General features: G+C 39.9%; 2 protein-coding genes across 5 annotated transcripts in view; one reads left to right on the plus strand and one right to left on the minus strand.

Annotated features, from left to right (window-relative positions):
- Window positions 1-12,033, minus strand: part of RPGR (retinitis pigmentosa GTPase regulator) — a 268,015-nt gene that overhangs the window by 132,976 nt on the left and 123,006 nt on the right. The window lies entirely within an intron of this gene.
- Window positions 1-12,033, plus strand: part of OTC (ornithine transcarbamylase) — a 56,722-nt gene that overhangs the window by 41,686 nt on the left and 3,003 nt on the right. Inside the window, exons 6-9 of the mRNA XM_004281343.2 lie at window positions 558-680; window positions 6,188-6,241; window positions 6,322-6,471; window positions 8,121-8,258. Coding sequence (XP_004281391.1) covers window positions 558-680; window positions 6,188-6,241; window positions 6,322-6,471; window positions 8,121-8,258 — 465 coding nt within the window. The remainder of the gene's footprint in view (window positions 1-557; window positions 681-6,187; window positions 6,242-6,321; window positions 6,472-8,120; window positions 8,259-12,033) is intronic.

Consider the following 12,033-nt stretch of genomic DNA (forward strand, 5'->3'; position numbering starts at 1 on the left):
TAATTTCCAAGCATGTTTTTATACTTTAACTGTACATGTCAATATCTATAAAGAACCAAATGTATTAATGGTTTTTAAACTTTATATAAACGGGAACTTACTCAACTACCATGCTACACTGTTCTAGGTGCATTGTATTTCCCCTTTCTTATACCAACAAGTGTAAGATTCATAAGGGCAGTGATTTTTGTCTCCTTTGTTCATTGTTATATCTCCAGGGCCAAGGACAGTGTCTGGACATTGATGGTTCTCAATTTGTTGAATGAAAGAATAAATACAACAAAGATTCAGATTTGAAATATATGAAAACGAGTCTCCATATGAGTTCATATGATGTCTTGGCTTAAGATATTAGGACATATTGCTATTTTTTTGTGATTGTACCTTCACGTTATTGAATTGCTCTGTATAATGAAAAAAAAAATTAGTAGCTTATTCTTTCCAAGAAACCATTTAAAATTGAGATGTAGATTGTTTCCTTTATTGTAACCCTAATAACTGTTTCACATGAGTGGATTTCCTCCCATATGTAATCTCCTCCATCCCTTGCCTTTCAGGAACACTACGGCTCTCTGAAAGGCCTTACCCTCAGCTGGATTGGGGATGGGAATAACATCCTGCACTCCATCATGATGAGTGCAGCGAAATTCGGGATGCACCTTCAGGTGGCTACTCCAAAGGTAGGGAAACTTTCTGCCTCGAAACTAACCCCCTTTGAAATCATTCCCAGATGCAATTACCTAGTGAAAGACAAACCTCTCTTCCATTCAAGGAGAGGACAGGTGAGGCCACAAAGTTTAGGTTATGTTCCTAGCCCTACTATTATAGCTACCCGGCCTCTTGAGTTTCCAATTTCCCATCTCTACAAAAAGAGATAGTCTTGCCTGATGCCTTTCACCCTGTAAGTCTGTGTTAAAAGCATGTCTGAATTATCCCTTTGAGTACCCTGAAACCAGCCATTATGATGACTGGCATTCTTGTGCATTGCTACCACAAAGGCTGAAGAAAGTAATGAAATCCAGACAGCGTAGAAATCCCAAAAGGCATGGGGAAGATGCTGTCATTTTTTGAGTACTACGATTTGGTAAAAAAAAAAAAAAAAAAAAAAAAAAAAAAATTCACTCTAATGTGAAGGACACAGCAATGGCATGTACACCAGCTTAGTGTTTAAAAACTCAAATCCAGGGGCCCTTCAGCCTTTTAAATCTGAGTCCTGGCTGTGAAGCTACCCCCACTTACTTCCTACCCTGCTATTAATCTCTCACAGGATGTATGGGAAGCGTGACTTCTTTTATAGGTCCAAAGTAACCCTTTATGATACATGAGAAACTGGTAATAATTGTTGTCTGTGAGAAGTGAAACTGGGAGATTCAAGGATAGAGGTAGGAGGGAGACTTTATTTCCACAGCATATCCTTTTATGTGGTTTGAATTTCTTAACATGTAAATGTTCTACCTTCATATTAAGTCCGTAAATAAATACACCAAAATAAAAAAGTGCAGATCCCCCTAGGAGAAGCCCTATGTTAAGATACTCCCAGCCTCGAGTTTGGGATTAACAGATGCAAACTATTATATACAGGATGGATAAACAACAAGGTCCTACTGTATAGCACAGGGAACTATATTCAATATCCTGTGATAAACTATAAGGTAAAAGAATATGAAAAAGAATGTATCTATATATGTATAACTGAGTCACTTTGCTGTACAGCTGAAATTAACACAACATTGTAAATCAACTATACTTCAATAAAACTTAAAAAAAAAGATACTCCCAGCCTCATACAAAATAAGTAGGCCTTTTAGAGGATAAAAACTAATTCTACAAGAGACTCATACACAAATCAGTCCTGAAGGATCTCCACCGAACCTTTTACATACCCCCTCTCTACTGAATTCTTTTCACCATTATGTTTCTCATTAGTTACAATTTCCTATCAGGAGTCTTTTGAGGGGAAAGCTCCCCTAAATAGAAGCCATTTCAGAAACGAAGTAAAAGACAGAACTGATCTTCTCATTAAGGGATGATGATTCACAAAATTGTCCACCAGTGTTTCTGACCGAACATGTGTTTGCTGTTATCTCAGTAGTCACTGCTGTGGTTCACTCTGATAAGCGAAGACATTCAGAGGTGAATATGTGAGGCCTAAAAATTCCTCCTTGCTTCTGCTTCTTGAGTTTAAGAGGGACCCAGGGCTTTCTGGGGACATGGGACTATCAGTGCTAAAACTGGGAGGGTCCCAGGCAAGCTAGGGTTATTTGGTCACCCAAGTGCCATGTCAGGCACTGTCCCACAGAAGGGGGCTTCAGCCTGATCCAACAAGTGAGCTCTGGAGTGTAGGTTATACCCCAGAACTGTCCCAACCCAAGGCAAGGAAGATGGGCTGTTATCCTTGGAATCCAGTCATTGGCCAAGGGCAGCGTGGGAGGTAGGGTGGTGAATCCCCTGGCACGTTTGGCAGGAAAAGCAGTCGGTGGCCAGTGGGCCATCTTCTGAAGAAGAGCTGTGACTGTAAGGTGTTAAAAGCACACTGAAGTGGGGAGAGGGGGCAAAAGATGGAAAACGGGGTCCTCTGAGGGCATCTGGGTAGAGCACTAGCATTGCTGCATCCTGCCAAAACCAAATAAAACAAATAAGACAAAACAAAATGCTTTTCTCTAGTGTTCTTGCTGAACCGGTTTGAGTCAATGCACCTGCTGCCTTCGTTTCCCAGGACTGCCATAACAAATTCCTACTGGGTGGCTTAAAACAACAGAAATGTATTATCCCACAGCTCTGGAGACTAGAAGTCCAAAGTCAAGGTGCTGGCAAGGCCACAGCCCCTCCAAAGCCTCTAGGGGATGATCCGTCCTTGTCTCTTCCTACTGCTGGTCGCCCCAGGCATTCCTTGGCTTGTGGCGGCATCACTCCAATCTCTGCCTCCATCTTCTTCCCTTTATGTCTGTGTTTCTTGTCCAAATGTTCCTCTTCTTATGAGGATAGCAGTCATATTAAATTTAGGCCAACACTAATCCAGTATGACCTCCTTTTAACTAATTACATCTGCAAAAACCCTACTTCTAAAAAAGGTCACATTCTGAGGTTCTGGTGGGGAAGGAATTTTTGGAGGACACTGTTCTACCTAATACACTTGCCACAGAAGAAATGTCAAGGCATAGGCAGCAGCATATATTGGAAGCCACCCTATTATAGTAAACTTTGGGGATGCAGAGAGCTAACCCTTACAACAGATAGATAATCCTTTCATTCAGCATGAACTGGAATAAAGTCTCGGATCTGACGTGTGAATAAGGTAGTTCTTCTTCATTTTATGGGGAGAGTTAGCACACTCTCACTACAAATCTAGCTTGAAGAAGGGCTTTATATTAATGCAAACTCTTACTGCATTTGGGTTTTACAGATAAAACATACGTTGACAATAGTTGTTCCCTGCTATAAGGTGTTTTTGGAAAGGTTTTATTCTGTTGGAGAAATACATGATTTAAACATTTTATTGCATGTCAAAGATGTTTTATTAACATCAAAGGAAAAAATCCCAATATTACAGAGTAATTTCAGTATTGTTCTTATGCAGAAACTCATTTAAATGATAAAGAGTACTAAAACCTGGTTAAATTTTGGTGGGAGTAACAGTTTTAAAAAGTCTTCTGGAAAGTCTGAAGTGTAGAAGTTTTTCCATCAATTTATAAGTAGACCTATTTCCTTTAAAGATAAAGCTAGGAGACTTAGTGTAAACTTAAGAAGCACTGAAAAGTTTCCAAGGCCATAGTTAATCTATTTCTCCATTCTGCAACCAATAACTTACATATTCAAGAAAACATAATTTTGTCCTTGATTGTAAAATTGTTCCATAAACTATTGATGGTAATGATTTTAACATTGTTCTAAGTGAATATTTAGACTGAACTGGGTCTGTTAATCACCTTCTTCGTCTGGTTTTAAGATTTATGTAAAAGCCAATGAGTGATTTAGTATTGAAAGCTGAGCTGTGAGTAAAGAATTCCTCTTTGTATTCTCAGTCATGGCCCAGCGCATGCAAGGTTGGGTGATTTTCTAATTTCCAAACCTCTCTGTTGGTTCTCTAAGTGCTTATTGATTCCTTCTCTAAGAATGATTATACTTAGGGAGTATAAAACCTGCTTTCCAAAGGGAGAGCTAAATTTTCAGGGCAGGAGGTACATGGGGTAATAGCCAAGCCTCTGCATTTATGTTTACCAGTATGAATGGTCACAACATTAGTTACTAAATTAGCAAGCCTTACTAAATTAATTACCTTCCCCAAATTTCAGGAAACAACGCTCCAGAATTTATGGCTATTTGAGGATGAGAAAGCTGCTAAAATGTCTGCAGGTATCATCGTCATCTGATAGTTTCTTTCCTCAAGAATTTTTTAATGAGAGAAGGAACTATTATAGATAATTATGTGCAAATAAACACAATTTCAAATGAATACATCTGAACATGCCTGTTGTGGGTCGAGTTTCCTGGGAAGCAGATTCTGAGAGTTTGGCATGCAGGACGTGCAGGATGTTTATGACACCGTGCCCTTGAGAAGGGAGGCGAAGGAAGCAGGAGTGCAGAGGGAGAAACCGAACTGCGATGCAGGCCCAAGAGCAAACTCAGCCGACCTTATGGAGAATTCTAGATCTGAGATGGCCATTTAGGGCTGTCCCAAGTTGGGAGGATGGAGTCAGGTTTTTATGTCCTCCTGTCAATCAGTCACTGGATGCAGGTGGCCTTGGAAGGGTACGTGACCCTGGGTGAGTCGGCTTCTGTGCAGCTGAGGCAGTGCCCGAAGAGGGCTGACAGCTGAAAGCCATCTTCCGGCGCACATGCAGCAGCTGGGACAGTAAGTCTTTTATTCATGAAGGGGGATCTGGGTGACACATCACAGCACCCATCGCAATGTCCTACTGAGAATTTATAAAACCGAGTCAAAAATAAATTCTAAGAATTCAGAAAAACAAGAAGGATGGAGGATGATGAGAATAATTATGGTGTTTGGACTGACAAGCCTTCCACATGGAGGGTCCAGAGGTGAGGCAGGCCTAGAGTTTTGATAAAGGAGGAGCTGACATGTTTCAATGAAGACGCCCGGAAAGGGACAAAGGGGGAGGTGTGCAAGGGTGAAAGGCTGGGATGGCAGAAAAGGGCAAGACGTGTACAAGGATGACAATGAGATTGGCTTTCCTGCAGCAAGATGTTGAGCAAAATTAAAAGAGACAGAAGCAGGAGATGTCGGCGGGGAGCCTTGATACTCTTAATCGGCTTCGACTTAAGAAACAAGTAGTAAACATTGAAGGCTTCGGATAAAACAATTCTTTCTGCTGCGTATAGAGCAGATTGGAGGGTGTGGATGGAGGCAGAGGGGTTACCTGTGGGGTCTGGAATAGCTTGGGGGACTTTAGCTGTTCCCACAGTGTCGTCCCCCACCTAGGGTTCAGACCAGACTGAGCAAGTGAGGTACCCAGGGTGCAAAATTTGTGTTTGCACGCCTGACAGTGAGCGCTTGCCTCACCCAAGTCCCGACCCTGCCCTCACCAAACCAACCCAAACGAATATATTTCAACAAAAACTGTATACTTGCTGTGCAAAGGCCATTTCAAAGCAAGCTCCCTGCACACAGAATCCTGGCCGGTGAGTGCACAAGAGTAAGATGTGTGCATGTGGGCTCTGAGTATTTAGCTCACTTGGTGAGGGAAGGTTTCTCTGAGGAGGAAACATTTGAGCTGCGACCCGAAAGCATTATCCACGTGGCGTGGGTGGGAAAAACCATTTCAGACAAAAATAGCATTAAAAAAAAAAGAGCTTGTGGAAAGACTCTGCAACAAAAATGCATTAAGTTGTAGAATTACGTATATAATCCTCTTAAACTATTAGAGGACAAGAAAAGGTGCTACCGAGTGCTGGAAAGCACCACACCCCATTTGTCTTTATGACGAAAGAGGTCAAAGATAATAAAAGACAAATGGGGCAATTGATTACCTTTTTAAATTCCCCCAAAGCACCATTAAGGTTTGAAATTCTAGATGTCAACATCATATTCTACTGAACATGGTTGAGCTACAACTTAGAGCAAAAACAGGAAGGAGAGCAGGGATATTGTTGAAAGGAAAATAATGCATGTATAAGAAGGCATTTATAAGAAAACTATCTAAATCAGAGTTCATTCTTCCCCCTGCAGGGTTATGAGCCTGATCCCAGCATAACCAAGTTGGCAGAGCAGTATACCAAGGAGGTATGCTTCTTATATGTAAAGGTGTAACTGTCTTTCCCTGTCCTGTGAAGTTCTTTAACCGGCTTGCTCGTGTATGCCAGAATGGTACCAAGCTGTCACTGATGAACGATCCATTGGAAGCGGCTCGTGGAGGCAATGTATTAATTACAGACACTTGGATAAGTATGGGGCAAGAAGAGGAGAAGAAAAAGCGGCTCCAGGCTTTCCAGGGTTACCAGGTTACAATGAAGGTACAAACTGATGCCTCTCTTAAGGTTCATTAATTCCATTCATAAAGGCCAGAATCATCTAATCACTCATTCACTTTGGGGAGAACAGACTGTCCCTTCATTCCCTATAAAGGACTCACTGACTGTATCCCCCAGTGATTTCTCTCCTCCTGAAGATTAGCTCTGTCCTTTGGAAAGACACTTTTGTCTGGGATGAAGGAATTGAAACCCAGGCAGAAGAGAGAAGCAAGCTTTTCCCTCTCACAATGGTGGACGCATCAGAATTCTTTGCCCTTTGTGTCTCTTTGCAGACCTTTTCTGTGTATTTACATAGTCCTACAAACACACACACACACACACACACACACACACACACACACACCCCTCCACCCCTAATGATTTATCATAAATGGTAGATTAGACATATAATTGTGACTTATTTTTTCCACCTAACAAATCTTAGATTTTCTTGTCCATTCATTCAGATATTTTTCATTCTTTTTAATGGCTGCATAGAATTCCAAAGTATGAGTGGAACATATTTTACCTAAAATGTTTCCTGTTGAAAAATTAGGCTATTTCCAATTACAAACAATGCTGCAATGAAGATCATTTTATATATATATTTCTTTGTGCAGGTATTACTAGAGAATAGAATCCTCCTTCTAGGGAGAAGAATTTCTGCGTGAAGTGGTATATACTTTTGAAAATATGAGAAATGCTGCTAAACTGCCCATCCAAAAAGGATTGACAATTTATAATCCCTCTACACTCTCTCCGTTCTTAGTTGCAATTTACATTTTTGACTTTTAAAAATCTGTATCTCATGCTTTTTAAAATTTGTATTTCTCTGATTACTAATGAAGTTAAACATCTTTTCATGTTTATTGGCCATTTCCATATCTTTTTCTATAAACTATAATATTCTTTCATATTATATCATATTATCCTTTGCCTATTTTCTATTGTTTTTTTAACAAAACCAAAAAAAATTTAGTACAAAGGCAGTAATTTTAAGGTAATAATTTATGAGGGAATGTAGTTTTGAATCTGTAAGTGAATGATGAAAATGGATGGGAAAATGTAATTTTCAGGAATTAACTGTTAGAGAAAATTAAAATTACTAGGACATTTGCATGAAGAATGAACCACCTAGTGCATAGTGCCCATAATCCTGTTTAATGCACTCCTATCTCAGAGCTCTTTTTCAAAATTGTTTTAACTAGTAATGAAGTATGCTTCAAGTGCTAAAGACCATAATTTTGAGATAAGCTAAAAATATAACACTATCACGTAAACGCAACCTTTAAAATACATTGGGGTGTAACTGGTGACTTTTGCTATCAGCCACATATTACCCTAGTAGAGTTCCTTACTCAAGTGTCCATCAACTCACTAGACAGAGTACCAGAAAACTGAGTTAGTGGTTTAATTTGGAGTGGTGATCTCCCAAATCAAAAAAAATGACTAGAAAGTTCCATAAGTTGAAAGTACCATATACATTTCCGATGGGTGCCTTGAGCTTAAACCCTCACTGTGCCCCCTTTATCTCTCTCTTTGCATTGACCTTTGACCCCGGGTCAGAGTCAGAGACTCTGACTGTGAAGAAGACAAATGTGATAGCCACATATAAGAGTCAAAACACAGTCTTAACCCCATCTCTTCTTTAGATGGCTAAAGTTGCTGCTTCAGACTGGACATTTTTACACTGCTTGCCCAGAAAGCCAGAAGAAGTGGACGATGAAGTGTTTTATTCTCCACGATCACTTGTATTCCCAGAGGCCGAAAACAGAAAGTGGACAATCATGGTAAGCAAGAAAAGGTGACTGGAGGAGAGGGAATTCTCTGTGTGGCCTCCTACTTGGTCATTCATGCCTTTTGGTAAATAATAAGCAGCTGGGATTACCCACGTACATTACTTGCTCAGGTGGCGTCTACTTTTTTTCCAGAAAGTTCATAATAGATTATTATTGCTTAAAGCATTTATAGTATATTTTCAATGGAGTAAAACTGACCCCCATCGAAATATATCTATTTTAGTCAAAATTCTTACTGTTCTTGATCAGTGTGAGCACGAGCCACCATTGCCTGCCAACCATGATAAGTTGTATAATTCTTATACAATAATTTAAAAATCCCCTTGTTAATGTTTATAGAAGCCCCTAATTCAGTGCCTGGCACAAAGTGGGCATTCAAAGAAATCTTATTTCCTTTCTCCTCCCTTTCTTTCTTTCACTCCTTGCCTAGATAATTGTTTTGGTTCTCTATTGGCTTTAGCCCCACAGACACGTTTGTTTTTAGGCATAGAACATTTCCAAAATTGCAGCAAGACTAATCTTAAAAATTATTGGTCCCTTTAACAAAATGCCACTAGTTTCATCTTCATCACCACTATTCTAGGAAATATTAACCTCACATCTCTGCTTTACAATATCCCAAACACCATTGTCTTTTCTGGAAAACGGAATACTCCAGTGCCCTAATTTAGTACCACCATCTTTTAGCGATTTAACTGATCTCAATTACTATACCAGCCAGGGTCTTACTGGCAAACAATAGAGTCCCCTTCAGGTAGAGAAATAAAAAGGAATTTGCTAAAAGATATTAGGCACCTCCCAGAATCTCTGGGGAAAGAGGGTGCAGCGAAACCTTCTTGTATATCACATATTCAGAAACAACACAGGCAGGAAAATTGCCCAGCAACACTGTGGTTGTTTTGTAACCAAAACACCACTGACACAGGCACCCATAGCCTGGTACCTAATGCCCTGGAAACTAAATGCCAGATAGTCCATTATAGTTTCCCCCACCTGCATATGAACCAGAAGATCCAATCTCCCAGAGGTGGCTTCCACTGCATGTTGTTCACTTATGGCTGCAAGATGCAGCTGAGTGGCATGCCTGCACCCCAGCTACAAGGGAGTCTGGGAAATGTAGTTTATAGCTTTCAGTATACGGAGTAGATAAAAACAAGCTGGAAAGGACTATCTGCTAATTATTTATGTAATCTATAAATGGATATAGATAGGGTTATCGTGAGCATTAAATAATGCATGTAAAACATTTAGTATGTTATCTAATGCACTGTAAATGTTGTTATTATAATTATCATCACCATCATCATCTTCATTGTTGATCTAATGCAGTGACCAGCAGAGATCTGAGCTCTACTATAGCTGACTGGAAGCCAATCATGACTCCCTTTGCAATGAAAAGTTGTGTATCAGGCCTAAAGTTGTCATATCTAACAAGAGGGATGATTTTGTTTGTTTGTTTGTTTGACTGTACCTTCCAGCTTGCCACCTCAGGACACTAACTTTGGCCAAAATGGCAACTGTCATGTCATTTAGACCAGTGCCTCTGAAGCTTTAATGTCTATTTGAATCACCTAGGGATCTTGTTAAAGTGCAGATTTGGATTTGGTCTGAGATGGGGCCCAAGATTCAGCATTTCTAACAAGCAACCAGGTAATGCAGATGCTGCTGTCCTGTGGACCACATTTTGAGGAGCAAAGATCCAGATGACGAAAAAAGAAATGTGAACTCTCCAACCCATATACCTCAGGAAGAAACATAGGCCTCAGGCTCTATTCTTTATCAGAGGATGACTGAAGTTACAAAGATACATTTTTTTCAACCCAAATCTGTTAAAATAGGTCCTTTGTTGAAATTCAGAGGGGGAAACTAAAAGTAAGCTTTCTAAAATATCATTTATGAAGAGTCTCTTCACATCTGAATTTTTAAAGAGCTTACTATGCACATCTTCCAATTGAATTTACTTAAAAAATTAAGTACTTAATGCATTCACATAATTGAAATGTTTGGAGTGTATATATTATACATACACACAGTGAAATGTTATGCCCACCCATTTTCCACCATCTAAGTCCTACCACCATCTCTCCATCTCCCATCTTCCTTTCCCTAATGGGAAAATATATTTTAAAGAAAACAAGAGGCATAGTCATATTAAAATGAAAGTAGAGAATCTAAAATAGAAAGAATACTCGACTGGGAGTGAGGAGACTTGAATTCTATAACTGTCTTTGATGTCACAACTGTCAGCTGTGTCATATTGCATAAGTGTTACCTCTCTGGGTCCCAGTTTCCTCACATATAAAATAATCAGATCAAGCCATATAGATGGCAAGTGATTTTAATTCTTAGGTCCTCAATCTCATTAACAGGCTACTTAGAGTCCTATGTTCAGAAGGTTCTAAGCCTGCCTGTGGTCTTGGAAGGAAAGAGTGGCATAACTGACTAGTGAGACCTGACGTGGATTCTGGAAGGGGGTTGGTGACACACATGCTGTCCTCTTTATGTCTCTGAGCCAGATGATTTGGCAGTCCCATTGAGTTAAGTTCATTTCAGCAATCATATACTGAACATCTACTGTGTGCCAGGCCCTCTGGCAGGCACTGGAGATAAAAAAGTGAACACTGTGCAGTCCCCACATAGCCTGTACAATTCATAGAAGCATGGCATTTTCGAGGGATGAGACCTTAGAGATTGTCTAGTCTAAATTCCTATTTCATAGGCAAAGAAATTATTCTTAGACAGCTTATTTAGAATGGCATTTAGGCTCAGCATTGCTGTGATAGAGTCTTCTGGGATGTTCTAAAGGCACAATACTTGTTTTCCTCTAGAATTTCCCTATCCAATACAGTAGCCACGAGGCGCATGTGGGTATTTAATTTTTTTTTTTTTTTTGGCTGTGCCGTGCAGCATGTGTGATCTTGGTTCCCTGACCAGGGATCAAACCGGTGCCCCCTGCAGTGGAAGCGTGGAGTCTTAACCACTGCACCGCCAGGGTAGTCCCTAAGTTTAGACTTAAGCTAATTAAAAGATAATAAAATATAAGATTCAATTCCTCAGACATACTAACCACATTTTAAGTGCTCAAAAGCCACATATGGCTGGTGGCTACACTATTTGTATTGGACAGCACAGACATAGAACATTTCCATCATGGCAGAAAGTCCTATTGGATAGCACTACTCTCTAGAGAATGATTTCCACATACACAATTTCATTTACAATCAGGATAGAAGAAGGAAGGAAAGATACAATCTATCCTCAAGTTCTGAGGTGCCCATAATGACTAATGTAATAACTAAATAAGGTGAAGGGCTTGTTCTAAAAGCATATAATATTTTTAAAGCAAAAGTATACTCTTTCAGCACTCACAGTAGCTTTTTAAGGCCTTCCTGCTGGGCGATTTCCAGCAGTGCTGTTCAGAACACTCCAGTAATCACATCATTCTCTCCATAGGGCACAGGCCTTTTGATCCCTTTGTTTAAAACACACACACACACACACACACACACACACACACACACACGGACATGCATGCTCTCCTTCCCACAAAGTTACCTTTTGTATTTTTCAATAATTACTAAGGCTGTAGGATTCATGAAGAGTCAGGTGGGTTTCTTCCTCTGCCTACAAATTTTACTGTGGAGCTGAAGTAACCTAAAGGGATCCTGCAAAAAATCTGCCACTTCAAAGCACTGCTATCGTGATGACCCTTAGATACACAACACTATTGCGAACGTAGTTCATAGTATTTTATCGTCTCTTCTCT

The sequence above is a fragment of the Orcinus orca genome, chromosome X, assembly GCF_937001465.1.
Source record: "Orcinus orca chromosome X, mOrcOrc1.1, whole genome shotgun sequence".
In the NCBI taxonomy this organism is placed as follows: Eukaryota; Metazoa; Chordata; class Mammalia; order Artiodactyla; family Delphinidae; genus Orcinus; species Orcinus orca.